We start from the raw sequence: 16,918 nt of genomic DNA on the forward strand, positions 1-16,918 counted from the left end.
TTCAAGCAAAGACCTTCACACAGCTCTTTTCTCTGTCAAGAACAAGCAGTATTATGCATTAAGGAGTAATGCAGGATAAGTAAAAAAATCAGCTGTCCCCTCACTTTTGAGGTTAATTTTCTTTTCAACAACACCATAAACCCAACCAGAACAAAATCCTAATCACACTAATCCACAAAGTGTTACATAACGAAAATGGGTTTTTCAGATTAAAAACGATGTTTTATTGGTCTGTTTTCAGTCGAACAAATGGGTATCTCTCATACCCTCACGTCTAGTCACACGTTTAAAAGGAAGCCAGAAGCTGGAATGTAAACATGGGTTTTTCAGATTAAAAACGATGTTTTATTGGTCTGTTTTCAGTCGTACAAATGGGTATGGTATCTCTCATACCCTCATGTCTAGTCGCACGTTTAAAAGGAAGCCGGAAGCTGGAATGTAAATATTAAACATGTTTCCGTCCGCACGCACCTCCCTATGACATGTCACAAATCTCGAAGAATAAGCCAAAAAGCAGGACTGGACTGGATTACTTCCCTGTGGGGGATGGCTGGGTGGGAATGTACGACTGAAAACAGACCAATAAAACATCGTTTTTAATCTGAAAAACCCATGTTTTAGTCTGTTTTCAGTCGTACAAATGGGTAGAATTCGACGGAACACTGGAAGGAGGGTCGGGAAAGTAATCAGGAAGTGACCTCTTTCACGTCGAATGTACCAAGTTCCTCACCCCTGTAGTGACAATAGAATATTCGACCAGATGCACGGACGAGACAAGTTGTTTATCACGAACGCACAGCATGGTTAATGCTCTTCGACACACAACTAATTATCGATGCGACAGGACAACTGCACGCGTCAGTTGAACTGCGATCGAAGTGTGGTCGACGTATAGTTTAGTTACAGAGCAACTCGCAGTATACAAGGTAACTAAAACAGCATGGTTAATGCTCTTCGACCCACAAGTAACTATCGATGCGACAGGACAACTGCACACGTCAGTTGAATTGCGATTGAAGTGCGGTCGGCGTATAATTTAGTTACAGAACAACTCGCCGTAGTCAAGGTAACTAAAAATAGCATGGTTAATGCTCTTCGACACACAACTAATTATCGATGCAACAGGACAACTGCACACGTCAGTTGAACTGCGATGGAAGTGTGTTCAACGCATAATTTAGTTACAGAGCAACTCGCAGTATACAAGGTAACTAAAAAATACAAGCAGTACTTTAAAGTATGGGAAGACGATGCTTACACCGAATAACCATAATAAAAAAGCCGAAGTACTGCACGCAACAAAAAACCATAAGAATGCATACATTCACCAACAGCTTTTATTGTAACATGTTATATGGCACGAAGTGTCGAGCAAAAAATCCAAAGTGAATAAAGCACAAATTCACTGTCTTTTCTGAGAGATCTGTTGTGCCACCACGAGTGGACCAAACTGTTTGAGTCCTTCAACATCTTCTGTTGAGATATCTCTGAGATAATGCGAAGCAAACACTGAAGTAGATCTCCAAAAGCAGCCCTCCATAGTAGCTTGCAGCGAACAATTACTGTGGAGTGCTTATGTTGAAGCTATGGCTCGAACTTCGTGCGGATGAGAGGAGGTGGGAGGTGCAAATCCTTGGGCCTCGTAAGCTCTGAGAATTACCGCTCTCAACCAAAAGGAGAGAGTATTACGTGTAATCTCTTTCTTTGCATTGGTTGAGAGCAGTATGAACAGCCGTCGAAAATGTTGTCGTCGCTGTTCAGATCGCTGCAGGTAAATACGAAGCGCACGAACTGGGCACAGGGTGAGATCAGCGTGATCATGAGGGCCCATAATGGCAGACAAGGAAGGAATGTGGAACATTCTCGAATCTTGGCCAGGAAGTTGATTTTTCGCTAAAACATCCCATCTGAGACCAAGATGGACGTTGCCATGATTACGCTGATCGAACTAATCTGAGTGACGTCAATGGCATGTAATTTTGATACTCTAGCTGCCGTAGCCAGCGAGAGAAGGAAAGCCATTTTCTGAGACAATAAGTCGAACACGACCTGATCTAGAGGCTCGTAAGCCTGACTAGACAGGTTGAGCAGAACGACATCGAATTTACGTGACTGATCTTCAACCATGTAGGCACGTAGAATCCTCTGTAACTCCGGTACTTTAGTGAGCTTGTCGCCCGTATGAGACGGCACCACTGAAGCCAAAGCTGCCAGATAAGTCGAGATCGTCGACCCTTTCAGATGCCGAGGTGACCGGAGATAGACTAGGAACTCCGCCACCTGTGGTAGGGCTGCTACCGTCGGGTTGAAGTCATGAGACCTGGTGAAAATGGAGAAGGTGGTCCACTTCTCATCGTACAGCTTACGAGTCGTAACTCGATTTGCCGACGAGACAAGCGCTGCCGCTTTAGCCGAATATCCTTTCTTCATTAACAAGGTCTTAAGCAAACCCAGGCGTGAAGCTGGAAATTCTTTATCCCCGGATGCAAGTGTCGATGTGAGGATGAAGAAGGAGGTCGTCTCCATCTGGCAACGGGAACAGTGGCTGATCGATGATCTGAAGAAGTTCCGGGAACCACGTTCTGGCCGGCCAATAAGGCGCGACCAAAAGCAGACGTACGTTGGCCTTTTGACGAACTTTCTCCAGTATCGATGGTAATAGCACCGTTGGCGGTGCCCGTGGGTCTGGAACCGGCAACACGAATCGAGGGAGGCGGTTGTTGTACCGGGTTGCAAAGAGATCTACTTGGGGCAACCAGAGTCGATCTGTCAGCAGATGAAAGACTGTCGGATGGATTATCCACTCCGTGGGAGATGGCCTCGATGGTCTCGACAGGGCGTCGGCTATCACATTCTTGGCCCCCGGGATGTGACGGGCACGTATGCCCATGTCCATGTCGTCGACGAGGGCGAAGAACCTGAATGTCCGGTCCAGAAGGGCCGCCGACCGAGTCGTTCCCTGTTTGTTGATGCAGTGGACGACTGTGGAGTTGTCCGCCTGTATCATCAGCCGTTTCTGACGGAGTCGAAGTTTCAAGAACTCGACCACCCGAATCACTGCTTCCATCTCGAGGCAGTTGATGTGGAGGACCTTTTCTTCTGGCGACCACAGCCCTGGCGACCTTTCCTGTCCGAATCTCTCTTGCGGGACGGCTGTGGAGGCATGTCCCTACGAAAGGCTGTTGCACATTCTCGTTTCGGTAACGTCGTCGTGGGGCGTTCGAAACCGGTGGCCGTCTGGACAGGTTGTGTGAAGCCAAAATGATGATGTCACACTCGGCTTCCCTGGAGTACTTGTCCAGAACTTCGTTGGTACGACCGTCAAACAACTGTTGCGATGACCACGGGGCCCGTAGGAGTGACCTGCCATGACGATCAGGTAGTTCAGTGCAGTCGATGTAACCATGGCGATGTGCCGTAGTTATCTGGCCCGATACATATCGGGACTTGGCGAGGACATCCGAGATCCACCGTTGCTTACAGGTGAGGACCGATGGCACCGTCCTGTTGTCCTCGTCCTTTCTCCTCAAAGTACACTGAGAGGGCCTCGATCGCTGTCAACAGCATAGCAAGCGGTTGTAGCTGGTGATGAACAGCAGTGTCCATGGATTCCAAATGCCTGTCTTCTACTAGAATCTTGGAGGGCGCTGGTTTCTTGAAGAGTTGCCCCCAATCCAAGTCCCTCCTCATGGGTGACGAAAACGGCATGCCATAAATCGGGTAACGAGATCGCCTAGGCGGCTTGCAGAAACTCTGCCCAGGCAGAGCAGAGGCAAAGTTCTGGTCCATATCTTGAGCCATGGCTCTGAAGGCATCGGGAGGAGAAAACTGAAGAGACTGCGGTGTATCTCCGACCTTAAAGCCAGCACGCGTCGGTTTGTCATCGTCTTGTGATAACTCAGGCAGAAAGTTAGATAGCCAAGCAAACAACTCAATGTCTTTCGGAGGCCTAGGAAGGCTGTCGTCACAATCCATCGTCGACGTCGATTGTGGAGGCATAGATGAAGGAGCTGGTGTTTTGGTTGACGGTCCATGGACCCCCGACGCAGTCGAAAACTTCTTGGTTGACGCCGTCGAGGCGAGTACCGCCGCCGTGATCTGGGCTATCAAAGCCGGGTCGATATGAAAGTGAGACAAGGGCGTCGTTCTGTCATTATCTTCACTACGGCGCTGAACTCCCAGAAACTCCCTGCGAGAACGTTGCACGTCCTCATGGGGACAAGGGCTACGATATCTAACTGTAGAAGTACTACGATCCCCATCGTAGTTATCGTCCGAATCGTACTCCCGACGACCACGAAGGCGATGAACGCCCTTGTGTCGTGTACTGTCTCTCGACGAGGCACTTGACCTGTCGTCCCGACTTGAACAGGAACGACTTCTGTGTCCACTGTCGTCCCTCACGACGTGCCTATCGTCGTTGGTAGAATGAGATACGGACCGACTGGGGACAATAGTCCCCTCATGGTCCTCGTCACCACCCGGTCCCATCGTAACTGGGGTGGCTGAGTGACGCTCTCGATCAAGGGATTGACGAAGATCAGTTGTGCGGGTAGTATCATCAGCAGGCGAACGTGTCTTGTCGAAAACAGAAGTTGACTGAGGCGGGTCTTTATCAACTGATTTTTTGGGTGTGGCCGACTCGCCATCCCCAGGACCGGATGTAGAGGGTGAAGAGTCCTTTGACACGAGGCACAAATGCCCGACATGTTGCCACGTGTATAATCAAGTCGAACAGTGAAACACGTGTTGAACACAAACAATGGATTACCAAGGATTACATTCCAGGAGTCTACAGGTAAGACATATTTATTATTATTATTACTTTATTAGAACAACAACTGTAGACAAGCGATAAGTACCAGTAGAATACAAACTAGCAGTCTACCGCGAAAGACTTTCTCGTGCGACCAGCTCAGAGGCACGCTGAGAGATTTGTGACATGTCATAGGGAGGTGCGTGCGCAACCGGACGGAAACAAGTTTAATGTTTACATTCCAGCTTCTGGCTTCCTTTTAAACGTGCGACTAGACATGAGGGTATGAGAGATACCCACTTGTACGACTGAAAACAGACTAAAACATATGTTTATAGATCAACTGTTTATAACTTAAGGCTGCATAGATAAAGAAGCCTAAGAAACAGGATGGAAACCTAAGATTGTACAACTGACAAATTCTCTTTAATACCTTATAGTGTTGGTGATGCAATTTTACAAGAGGGAAATCATGAAACTTAACCCTTAAAGCAAATGTAAATTAAATGATTTTGTCTGAATTATTAAGAACTTTTAATCCCTTAATATTTTTTTAATTATATTTTTCTGCTAAAATTCTGCTGATACAAAAAACTTACCATGATAATACACCTAGATCTCTGACTTTGACCACTCAGAGCATAGGTCACAAACTTTATCATCATTGCATAGAAGATAAGTGTGAAGATATTTCTGTAGTCTGTGATGGTCTCTAGGAGTGGAATGGTCCCCATCGTCCAGTCACAGCACAGATGGGAGGGGTTGAGCAACAGCCAGGAGTTAACGGACAGCAGGTAGTTGAAGGTGAGATGCCTGGCAGGGAAGTCCGCCACAGATGCAGGGTTGTCAAACCTGCAGCAGGACCAGCAAGTGGTGAGGGGGGACATACCTACATTAGTAATCATAGTCCAAGAGTGAAGAGAAACCTTGGATGTCTTTGTTCCCATATATTGTACAGATTGCTTAAACTTCAGATATATTGGTATTAGTAAGTTTGATTTAACACCACGTCATACAGTACTTCAGTCATATCATGGCGTGTCAGGTGAATATAGGAGGAAGCCAAAAGTTAAGTATGTCTTGGACTTTTACCATTTTGTTGAAACCCACAAGCACTGGTATGATGCTACCAAACCAAGGATATATCGGGGAGAAGTTTGGATTCTACCCCACCATAATAGCTGCTTGGTACACCTAAGGGATGCAACTCTGCACATCGAATATACTGGTATTAATAAGTGAAACAAATTCAAGACAGTCATATATGTTGACAAATATTTTAAGCAATACAATAGAATCATTCACTGATCAGGACATATTGTGTTTTCATAATTTTGTTTTTATATCTAACGCCGTACACAGCAACATTCCAGCTTCATGATGTTGGTCTGTAAATAATCAAGTCTGGAGCAGAATATCCAGGGAATGACATCACAAGCACTGTTCTTCACAATTGGGATACAATGGCATGCATCAACCAAGTCAATGAGCCTGACCACCCGACCCTGTTGGTCACCTCTAATGACAAACATAGTTGCCTCCAACGGCAAGCACAGGTTGCTAAAGATCAATTCTAACCCAGATCTTCACAAGTGTTTTAGAATTAGTGTATCTAACAGCTAAATGGTATTGTTATTACATAGAAAAAGAACTACAGTCAAACCCCGTTATCTCAAATGTACCGATATCTTGAACCTATTCTCTGGTCCCAACTGCCTCACTATACGAGGGCTGGTAAAAAAAGTTCTAGGCTAATTTACTTTCAACTATGGGTCATAAGAAAGTGAATTAGTCAATGCAGTACATTGTTTGAGTTGTTCGTTCATTGCAAGTGTGTTTTGTCTGTTGAGGCTGTTTGTATATTAGTGACATACAGTTGAATGTGATAGGGGTCCAAATGGACACGGACACAGAAATGGAAAAGATTGAGTACCAAGCAGTCATCAAGTTTTATACATCAGAGAAAAGTGCTCCCCAAGAAATTCATGACTGCATGTCACAAGTGTATGGGGATAATATTCCACTGTTGAACATTGGGCAGCTATTTTTAAGGCTGGGAGAACAAGCCATAATGATGACCTTAGGTCTGGACGTCCCTCAACTTCCATCAATGAAGATTCAATGAAGGAGATAGAAAAACTGTCAGATAGACGTATTACCATTGCTGAACTTGAGGAAGACACAGGTCTAAGCCACTGAAACTATTATTCATGAACATTTACTGATGAATAAGATATCTGTTCATTGGGTGCCAAAGTTTCTAAATACTGATCTTAAGGAAAGCAGAACTGAAATTTGCCAGAGAAAATTTAGAATTAGTTGAGAAGGATTTCATCAAATTAAAAAAGAGATTGGGTGATTAAACATAGGTCTCCATTATGATCCCAAGTCAAAACATCAATCCATGGAATGGCACCATTCCACTTCTCTGACACCAAAGAAATTCTAGTCTTCAAGATCAGTGAAGAATGTTATGGCCACTGTATTCTGGGATGCAAAGGGTGTCATCCTTGTTGATTACTTAGAAAGTCAAAAGATGATTACTGGTGCCTACTATGCTGATTTGCTTCAATGCCTGAGAGATTCTATCAAAGAAAAGCGGCGAGGAATGCTAACTGCTGGAGTTCTACTCCTTCATGACAATGCCTCTCCTCACACCTCTCGACTTGCAAAGGCTGCTGTGGAACAGTGTGGGTTTGAAGAGCCTCCTCACTCTTCATACTCGCCAGACCTGGCACCAAGTGATTTTCACCTGTTCCCCGAACTGAAAGAACACCTTCATGGAAAGCACTATGACGACAACGATGACCTCAACGCTGCCCTGAATGGGGTTTTCAGGGTGGCTTCAGTAAACTTCTTCTTGACTGGAATTGAATAGCTTCACTATCAATATGAGAAGTGTATTGAAAAGCAGGTAGATTATGTTGAAAAATAAAATTAAAAACGCTTTCACAATTATTGGTTTTGTTTGTTAGGCCTAGACTTTTTGGACCAGCCCTCGTATAAATACATATGCTATCTCGACCCTTGAACTCTGTCCAACTGTGATTTTACCATAGAATCTTGTACCATTATTTGCAGTTGGTAGTTCCCACATTAAGAATTTTGAGAATTGCAAATTAAGCACCTGCCATAGCAGTAAGCACTATTCACATGTATATCTAGAACATTTCCTCACACATCTTAAATCACTGTAAAAGTACAGTGCAATCTGAACCAAATGTCAACCAATTATGAACTTAACTTTTCATCCAATTGTACTGGTTATCTTTAATGGAAGATAATGAGTTGCAATGCGTAAAGCATAGCGGCACTTCCTGTTTTACGTAAAAAAGTGCTTATCAAAGTAGGATTATAGGAATCAAAGTTGCGTGATAATACTCACAATATCCAAACAGTGAATTAACCAGCTTGAGGTGAGAGTGGCACTTTGTTGTTTTTGTCAAGTGGACAGACGAAATAAAAATGAACTTTGGACGTAACATTATAGCTACATAATGATGTTGTGGGCAATTCAGTGGTTCAGTTGTTGAAATCTGATTGCTGCTACTCATTGCTACTACTGCTACTGCTTCTGATTGCTGCTTTGCCTGATAAAGTGCATGAACATTTTTTGTCAATAGTACCAGTATTTACACTGTACATAATTTGTCACAAATGTTATTGTTCATTGCCTGTGAAATACATTTCAATTTATCATTGCATACATGTGTTGTATTGTGAATGTCTTGTGTATGCAAGCATATTGCTGTGTCTATAATACTGTTAGTTGATCTTCTGGATGTCTTGTGTATGCAAGCATATTGCTGTGTCTATAATACTGTTAGTTGATCTTCTGGATGTCTTGTGTATGCAAGCATATTGCTGTGTCTATAATGCTGTTAGTTGATCTTCTGGATGTTTATGCACTGTTATCTCGATTGCCTGGATATCTCGGAAGTTACAACACTGTCCTGCTATGTTGGATAACTATTCTATTTAATATGAAGAAACCTGTATCATGCATGATTCTTGCAGATGTCCAACATTATATGCCGGCATGGTCTGACCTGGTAAACACTGGCAGCTGTGCGCCCATCACTTTGATCCTGGCAAACAACATCAGCAGCGTGCTGCCTACCAGGAACACCATGCGCACCACTGACGAGGACAACCACCCCGGCACCCGTGGCCTCGCTCCCACCAGGCTGTGCAGGAAGTCCACCAGCTCCCAGAAAGAGGCCTGGTATTTGAAACAACTTTGTGAAAACACTTTAACACATATTCAGGGTGCCCCTAGAATGTAATTTTGCAACAATCCTGATAGTAATATTCACTGATTAAAAATTATGTACACCTTCAAGATAGTAATATTAGCAGTGTTAGAAATTAAGGCCAATATGACACCATGGCTTAAAAACTTAGGACATTTTCCCAGCTGGCTAGTTGTAGTTCAATCTCAAGGAAATGTAGATGCTACCCCACACAGTTAGGGCTTTCAGTTATTTGGTATTTACACAACCCTGTATTAGTAATTATAGAAATAGAACAAAGAATAGAATAGAAAACCTACAAACAAACAAGTAAGAAAACTATTTGCTAGCAATTCTCCACACTGCATCAAGATAGGTTGTCAGGGTAAACTATGTGTTAAAATTTAATCAATGTAATTTAATCCCGTGTTAACAGGCTAATTAACACTGCTGCACTAGGCAGTACAATGAGGATTGACTGGTTAATTAACAGTGCTGCACTGGGCAGTACAATAAGGATTGACTGGTTCATTAACACTGCTGCACTGGGCAGTACAATAAGGATTGACTGGATAACTAACAGTGCTGCACTGGGCAGTACAATAAGGATTGACTGGTTCATTAACACTGCTGCACTGGGCAGTACAATAAGGATTGACTGGATAACTAACAGTGCTGCACTGGGCAGTACAATAAGGATTGAATGGTTAATTAACACTGCTGCACTGGGCAGTACAATAAGGATTGACTGGATAAGTAACACTGCTGCACTGGGCAGTACAATAAGGATTGACTGGTTAATTAACACTGCTGCACTGGGCAGTACAATAAGGATTGACTGGATAAGTAACACTGCTGCACTGGGCAGTACAATAAGGATTGACTGGTTAATTAACATAACTGCACTTGGCAGTACAACGAGGGTTGACAGGATAATTAACATTGCTGCACTGGGCAGTACAATAAGGATTGACTGGATAATTAACAGTGCTGCACTGGTCAGTACAATAAGGATTGACTGGATAAGTAACACTGCTGCACTTGGCAGTACAATGAGGGTTGACAGGATAAGTAACACTGCTGCACTGGGCAGTACAATGAGGGTTGACAGGATAATTAACACGGCTGCACTTGGCAGTACATTGAGGGTTGACAGGATAATTAACATTGCTGCACTGGGCAGTACAATGAGGGTTTACAGGATAATTAACACTGCTGCACTGGGCAGTACAATGAGGGTTGACTGGATAATTAACACTGCTGCACTGGGCAGTACAATAAGGATTGACTGGTTAATTAACAGTGCTGCACTGGGCAGTACAATGAGGATTGACTGGATAATAAACACTGCTGCACTGGGCAGTACAATGAGGGTTGACAGGATAATTAACACTGCTGCACTGGGCAGTACAATGAGGGTTGACAGGATAATAAACACTGCTGCACTGGGCAGTACAATGAGGATTGACTGAATAATTGTTGCACTTGGCATTACAATGAGGGTTGACTGAAGAAATAACACTGCTGCACTTGGCAATACAATGAGGGTTGACTGAATAATTAACATTGCTGCACTTGGCAGTACAATGAGGGGTGATTGGATAATTAACACTGCTGCACTTGGCAGTACAATGAGGGGTGATTGGATAATTAACACTGCTGCACTTGGCAGTACAACGAGGGGGTAACTGGGTAATTGTTGCACTTGGCAGTACAATGAGGAGTGACTGAATAATTGCTGCACTTGGCAGTACAATGAGGGATGACTGGATAATTGTTGCACTTGGCAGTACAATGAGGGTTGACTGGATAATTAAAATTGCTGCACTTGACAGTACAATGAGGGGTGACTGGATAAGTGTTGCACTTGGCATTACAATGAGGGTTGACTGGATAATTAACATAGCTGCACTTGGCAGTACAATGAGGGTTGACAGGATAATTAACATAGCTGCATTTGGCAGAACAAGGAGGGTTGACTGGTTAATTAACATAGCTGCACTTGGCAGTACAATGAGGGTTGACAGGATAATTAACATTGCTGCACTTGGCAGAACAAGGAGGGTTGACTGGTTAATTAACATAGCTGCACTTGGCAGTACAATGAGGGTTGACAGGATAATTAACATAGCTGCACTTGGCAGAACAAGGAGGGTTGACAGAATAATTAACATAGCTGCACTTGGCAGTACAATGAGGGTTGACAGGATAATTAACATAGCTGCACTTGGCAGAACAAGGAGGGTTGACTGGTTAATTAACATAGCTGCACTTGGCAATACAATGAGGGTTGACTGGTTAATTAACATAGCTGCACTTGGCAGAACAAGGAGGGTTGACAGGATAATTAACATAGCTGCAGTTGGCAGTACAATGAGGGTGGACTGGTTAATTAACATAGCTGCACTTGGCAGAAAATTGAGGGTTGACAGGATAATTAACATAGCTGCACTTGGCAGTACAATGAGGGTTGACTGGTTAATTAACATAGCTGCACTTGGCAGTACAATGAGGGTCGACTGGTTAATTAACATAGCTACATTGGCAGTACTTACCCTCTGTGCAACGAAAACTTCGTACACACAACAGATGCCAATAACAGTGATTCCCTGTTCCTTACATAACATTGCTATGGTAACCAGCCATACAGTTGTTATCAACCACATCCAATCTGGAAGATAAACAAGTAATACTGACAAATGACACACAAGTCTATCAAACATGTCATACTGTTAAACAGGACTTATTCATGTACTTTTAGCATATAAGAAAACAATAAACATGATAATGATAGCCAGGCATAAATGTTTGAAACAATAACTGGAGAGATTGAATTTCTGTTAAGCTATATAACTCCTAAATATAGCATGTCAAATTATTGCTCAGGATAAACAGTGGTACTTTAGGGAGCATGTTGCATATTGTATAAATATCAACATATTTTCAAAATATTACTATATTTAGTTTTATACACCATGAATACAATGGAACAGATCTCCAATCTGGGGCCCGTTCCACAAAGCGATCTTAGTGCTATGATTGTCGTAAGCCTATTTTAAAGTATGGGAGTTACGATCATCTTAGCGCTAAGATCACTTTGTGGAACGGGGCCCAGGTCAGCTGTCATGACAAGCATAGAGTACTGGGGACATGCTCTTGCCCATAATCACGATACTTGTGCACTCAACACACTGTCAGTACCTCATCTGACCAGATGAACCATCATAACAATTACAGCATCAGTGCTGGGTGTTTCCTGGCCCCCTTCTCCCCATGTACAACTCACTTATCTGCTTCCTGTACCCTGTACATCTGACGTACGTCATCAGTGCAGCCAGAATGAAGATGGAGGACAGAGCCTCAGCTCGACCCACAACCCCTGTCACCTGTGCAGGGCACAACATGAAGCAGCTGAGGCAACCACTAAAAGCAACAAATCTCACCAATAACAATTTATGTATCCTATTACTGAAACATTATAACAAACAAAATGCTGAATAGAAGATTTCAAGGAATATCACTTTGTTGAGTGCTATATACCAAGCTATCATTAATTGTGACATACACAGGCTAGTGCCACAGTGGGTGACATCTGACAGTGACATACATACCGCCTCTGTGTGAACAGGGTGGACCGCAAACAGCAAGGCAGCCAAAAAGGATGTCCACTCCTTTAGAAACATGCAGCACATCCTGGACAAGAAAACAGATCAGAAACACTTATAACAGGAAACCAGGGAGAAAAAAATATTTGTTTTGTTTGTTTGTTTGTTTGTTTGTTTATTAACTCAGCTGTATGATGGTGGTCTATAAATAATTGAGTCTGGACCAGATAACCTAGTGAGTGACATCATGAGCATGGATCTACATAATTGGGATATGATGACATGCAACCAGGTCAGCAAGCCTGACCACCTGATCCTGTTAGTCGCCTATTACAATTCTAAACAGGATCTTCCCATTTGTATTCTTTTACCAGCCAGCATGGCTAACGTTGGGAATAACTTTAAGGCATACTTTATCAAATTTATCAGGCAAACAAGTAATAAAATGATAAAGATAACTGCATGGTAATACTGGTACTCACTTCATGAACATGATGCAGACCACTGCATGCAGCAAAGTATTGACCAGGTGGTAAGTCATGGGCTCCAGTTCGCTGAGGCTGTAGTTGAGCCGGAAAGTCAGCACGCACAGAGGGCGGTAGGACTTGTGACTTCTCTCCTAACAGTCACACATTGAACAATGGTAAAATAGCTGCATGTAAACAGTTGTAAATGTGATCATTATTGAAAATATATGATGAAATCTTTGCAAGGGTGGAGATGAGAAATTGATAGAATAACAGCAATTGTTGCCAAGTTTGAGAATTCATGCTAATACATCAAGGGATGATGATCACTATAACTTTAATATACCTTGGAATATGCTGATGACAAATAGCTTTTGTTGAGTGCGTGTGTGCATGCTCTGTGTGTGTGTGTGTGGAGGGGATCCTAATTATATTTAACTCTTTAAGCATGTTAAGTGGTACACAGGTGAACCAACAAATAACAGCCTGTACAGCGATATTCCAGCTATTTCAGTGACCTGTAACTAATCAAGTTTGGTCCAGACACTGACCAGCAATTGATGCCATTCAGGTACATTAAATTGACACCCAATCAACCATATTGACGAGTCTTCTGCTCCCAACTGCTTATGCCAGGGTTTGGGGGGTGATTTTGTGGATGTCAGTAAAAGCACAATGTTGCCTTTTTCTTGTGTTTTCTTGTGTTCATATCTGCCTCCATAAGGCATGATACTATGTAATAATCAGCAGTTATTTACACGTCCTGTAGAATGTGTATTATGAATGTATGGAATATATCATGTAATACCCTAGAATTTATCATGAATGAATGTATTGTCCTTCTGGCCTAGACTTACATTTTGCATTGGTGTGCCCCAGAAGTCATTCCAGAATAGTCTTGAAACTGAAGTGTGTGGTCGCAAATCCTTATTCTCAACCACAGCGGACATATCATCAAAGACAAACCCACAATTGAGGGAGTTGAAGTAGCACACACTGACCACACCCAGGAGGATGGCAGAGTATAGTGTAAAAGTCTCCATTATCACTGGTCTCTCTGTCCCTGGCCAACTTATCAACTGTAACTTCTGCTCATATCCTCGCTGTGGATCATGGTGGATACAAGAAATAAAATACAAAGCAATACAAATTGTCATATGTTTCTATTGTCCTCATTTCGAATTTAAGATAATAAAATCAACATTATGGAGGAACTCCACAGTTATGCTTATATTATTCCCACGATTATGTTTAACGCAAGCACCTGCTTGTTTGGATGAATAGAATTCACTTACTTAGACAACTTCAGTGACAAAGTCATCTGTCGAGTGTTCTCTCAAGAACTTTGAAACTATTTTATCAAGGGACACTTGCAACATGTAAGATTGCATTCTCAATAAAACATACAGTAAAGAGAGATTGTTACTTGATGTTCGAATTTTATCAGCTAACCTGCTCTTGACATATGAGTACATGGGCGCGGCCATCTTGGAGTCTCTGGCTTGGTTACTGATGCTATTATCTTAAAACTAATTCCAATTTGGAGACATAACTACATAATTTAGGTGTGTTTATTTCTTTTTTAAACTTCGAGAACAAACAGAAACAAGCCATCTCCTCTTCCACATCAAAAAAGTATTACAATGTCAACATTTCACAAATAGTTGATGTTCACCTAGAGTATCGCCAGGCGATAAAATATTAGGAATTGTTAGACAAATACTGTATTCAAAACAGTATCTATATTTAGAATAGTACCCACGTGTTAACCCGAAAGACAACATTTCTCAGTTACTGACGAGTTCAATAACTGTAATAATCGTTACTTGCAATATTCTGAATGTGTAACAAAACATGGTTTACACTATTCTATACCATTTTCTTTGGTGCATATTATATTGATATCTACAGCTTATTCCATATTCCCTTTTGGTGATATTTATCAGTTAAATGGCTGAAAATGTTATAATCGATATTTTTAAAACGATATACCTGTAGGTCCCTGATGACCGAGTGAGAAAATGTTGACGCAAAATATTTTTTTAATAGTTTCTTTGTAAACAATCATTACACTTATTGGTTTTACTTGTTATTATATATTCTTACATTTTATTCATCATATATTGGCACAATCAAATTTGTTCCATATATGCTCGTAACCTCGTACATATGATTCAGGTTCACATTATTCTTATGGAAGAATATTAAACACGTGGGGACGCGAGTTAGAGTTACAGGCCGCCTGCTATTTAACGCACTTATTGTCAAACGTTTCACAACCTTTGGCAAAATGCATTGTCGGGCGTTACTTGCAAACATCTGGTGGTCACAGAATCATCAACATTATTTGGACACCCACACGTTCAGTTCCTGTCAGACTCGCGTCTTCTTTTTTCAGTAACTCAGTACACGGCTTATAAACTTGGTCGTGTTGCACGTGAAGATATACTTAATTTGTAAACTTAGAAGGGTCCCACTCAAACAGACAAATGTTAAAAGCTTTATTAGTTCCTGGCACAAACTAAGTAATATACTAATATATATGTAAGTCCCTAAAGTCCTGAAAAGTGGTAGCGCCAGAGGCTTAGTTTTGTTGAGACGAGTTTATTCAAGAGTGGCACCATGATCAAACACTTTCATCCAATGGGAAATGTTATTCTTGTTTATAAACCTATCACCGTGTTACACTATGTTGCACTAGCTTCCTAACAACCTCGGGTAAACCTAGTAACCAGCTCATCTTGAAACGGTAACCTCCCAAAACCCCTACATCCCATTTCCCCTACAGCTTAAGACAACAAAGTTCACGGTCCATGGCACTGCTAATCCCTAGTCTGTTACCTATTTCATACAGTGGAACAACCCAAGAAACACGAATAGATTGAGATAAATATTTAATTACGATTACGATATCATTCAAAATTCATAATACATTATAATAAAATGTTTATTTTTCAAAATTCATGATACATTATAATAAAATATTCATTTTTCAAAATTCATAATACATAATAATAAATTTCATCTCAGATGTTCAATTCACTCTTTATCCCAGCCTGAGGAGATGGCCAACCGCATCTAGAAACTGCATTGGGAATTTCACCTCTCTATTCAACTCGTCCTTCAGGCGGCAGAGACTGTTCTCCACCTCTCTGTACACTCTCTTCCTGCCTCTTGGAGCTGCTCCAAAGTCGAGCTGTAAAATCTTAGCTCGTTCTGCCTGTTCCACCTTCCTGACTACCTCCACAAATCGGTAGATGTTGGGATGTCGGTGAGGGAGACCTTGGTTGAGTCGGTTATGAAAGCCTTCCAGGCTGTTGTTCGTCCTGGGACCTGTTGTACCGTGATGGTTCCACAGTGGTTGGGGGAATCGTGCTCCGTGGTCGACCCAGGTAGTGATGATGTAGTCGTTGAAGGCGAATTGTCTTCACTTACTTACTTACTTTGGAGATTTAACGTGCGCTTTCCGACTGATGCGTATTTCGCACACGGGCCCGGCCAGGCCATTTAATGTGTTTCCGAAAGGGGCGAAAGTGGTCTGTGCAACCCAAGAGGGGGCTTTAGGGGTTGCTTATATAGAATTTGGGAATTTTGAGATTTGGAATAGATGCCGTTGGGGTAGGGGAGGAGAACTAAGGGAGCTGGGTATGGTGGATGTTTGTGTGTTTATGTAATTTTGATTTGGTGGATTATAGTGTTTTTAGATGCGTTTTATTAGTTCCGTTTTGATTAAGAATACGCCTAAGGCCTTGAAGTTTTCTAGTTTATTTTGTGGGTTTAGTATTGCTTCTAGAGTGAGAGCCTTGTTTAGATTGAGGGTGGTTTGTAATGCGGTTCGATGTGTTAGGTAGTGTGCGC

The 16,918-nt window shown here is 42.3% G+C and overlaps 1 protein-coding gene across 2 annotated transcripts in view; it reads right to left on the reverse strand.

The window, feature by feature from the left end:
- LOC124116315 (protein O-mannosyl-transferase TMTC3-like) overlaps nt 1–14,588 on the reverse strand; it is a 45,013-nt gene extending 30,425 nt beyond the window's left edge. Inside the window, exons 1-8 of one of the 2 annotated variants that reach the window (XM_046477597.2) lie at nt 14,513–14,588; nt 13,918–14,163; nt 13,076–13,212; nt 12,600–12,681; nt 12,275–12,374; nt 11,544–11,659; nt 8,806–8,978; nt 5,356–5,608 (exon numbers count right to left, since the gene is read on the reverse strand). In XM_046477597.2, the coding sequence (XP_046333553.2) occupies nt 5,356–5,608; nt 8,806–8,978; nt 11,544–11,659; nt 12,275–12,374; nt 12,600–12,681; nt 13,076–13,212; nt 13,918–14,103 (1,047 nt within the window). In that variant the 5' untranslated portion in view covers nt 14,104–14,163; nt 14,513–14,588. The other variant, XM_046477598.2, reaches the window with a different exon arrangement.
- Nucleotides 14,589–16,918: the final 2,330 nt, after the last annotated feature.

The sequence above is a fragment of the Haliotis rufescens genome, unplaced genomic scaffold (assembly GCF_023055435.1).
Source record: "Haliotis rufescens isolate VD_foot unplaced genomic scaffold, xgHalRufe1.0.p SCAF_5, whole genome shotgun sequence".
Lineage (NCBI taxonomy): Eukaryota > Metazoa > Mollusca > Gastropoda > Lepetellida > Haliotidae > Haliotis > Haliotis rufescens.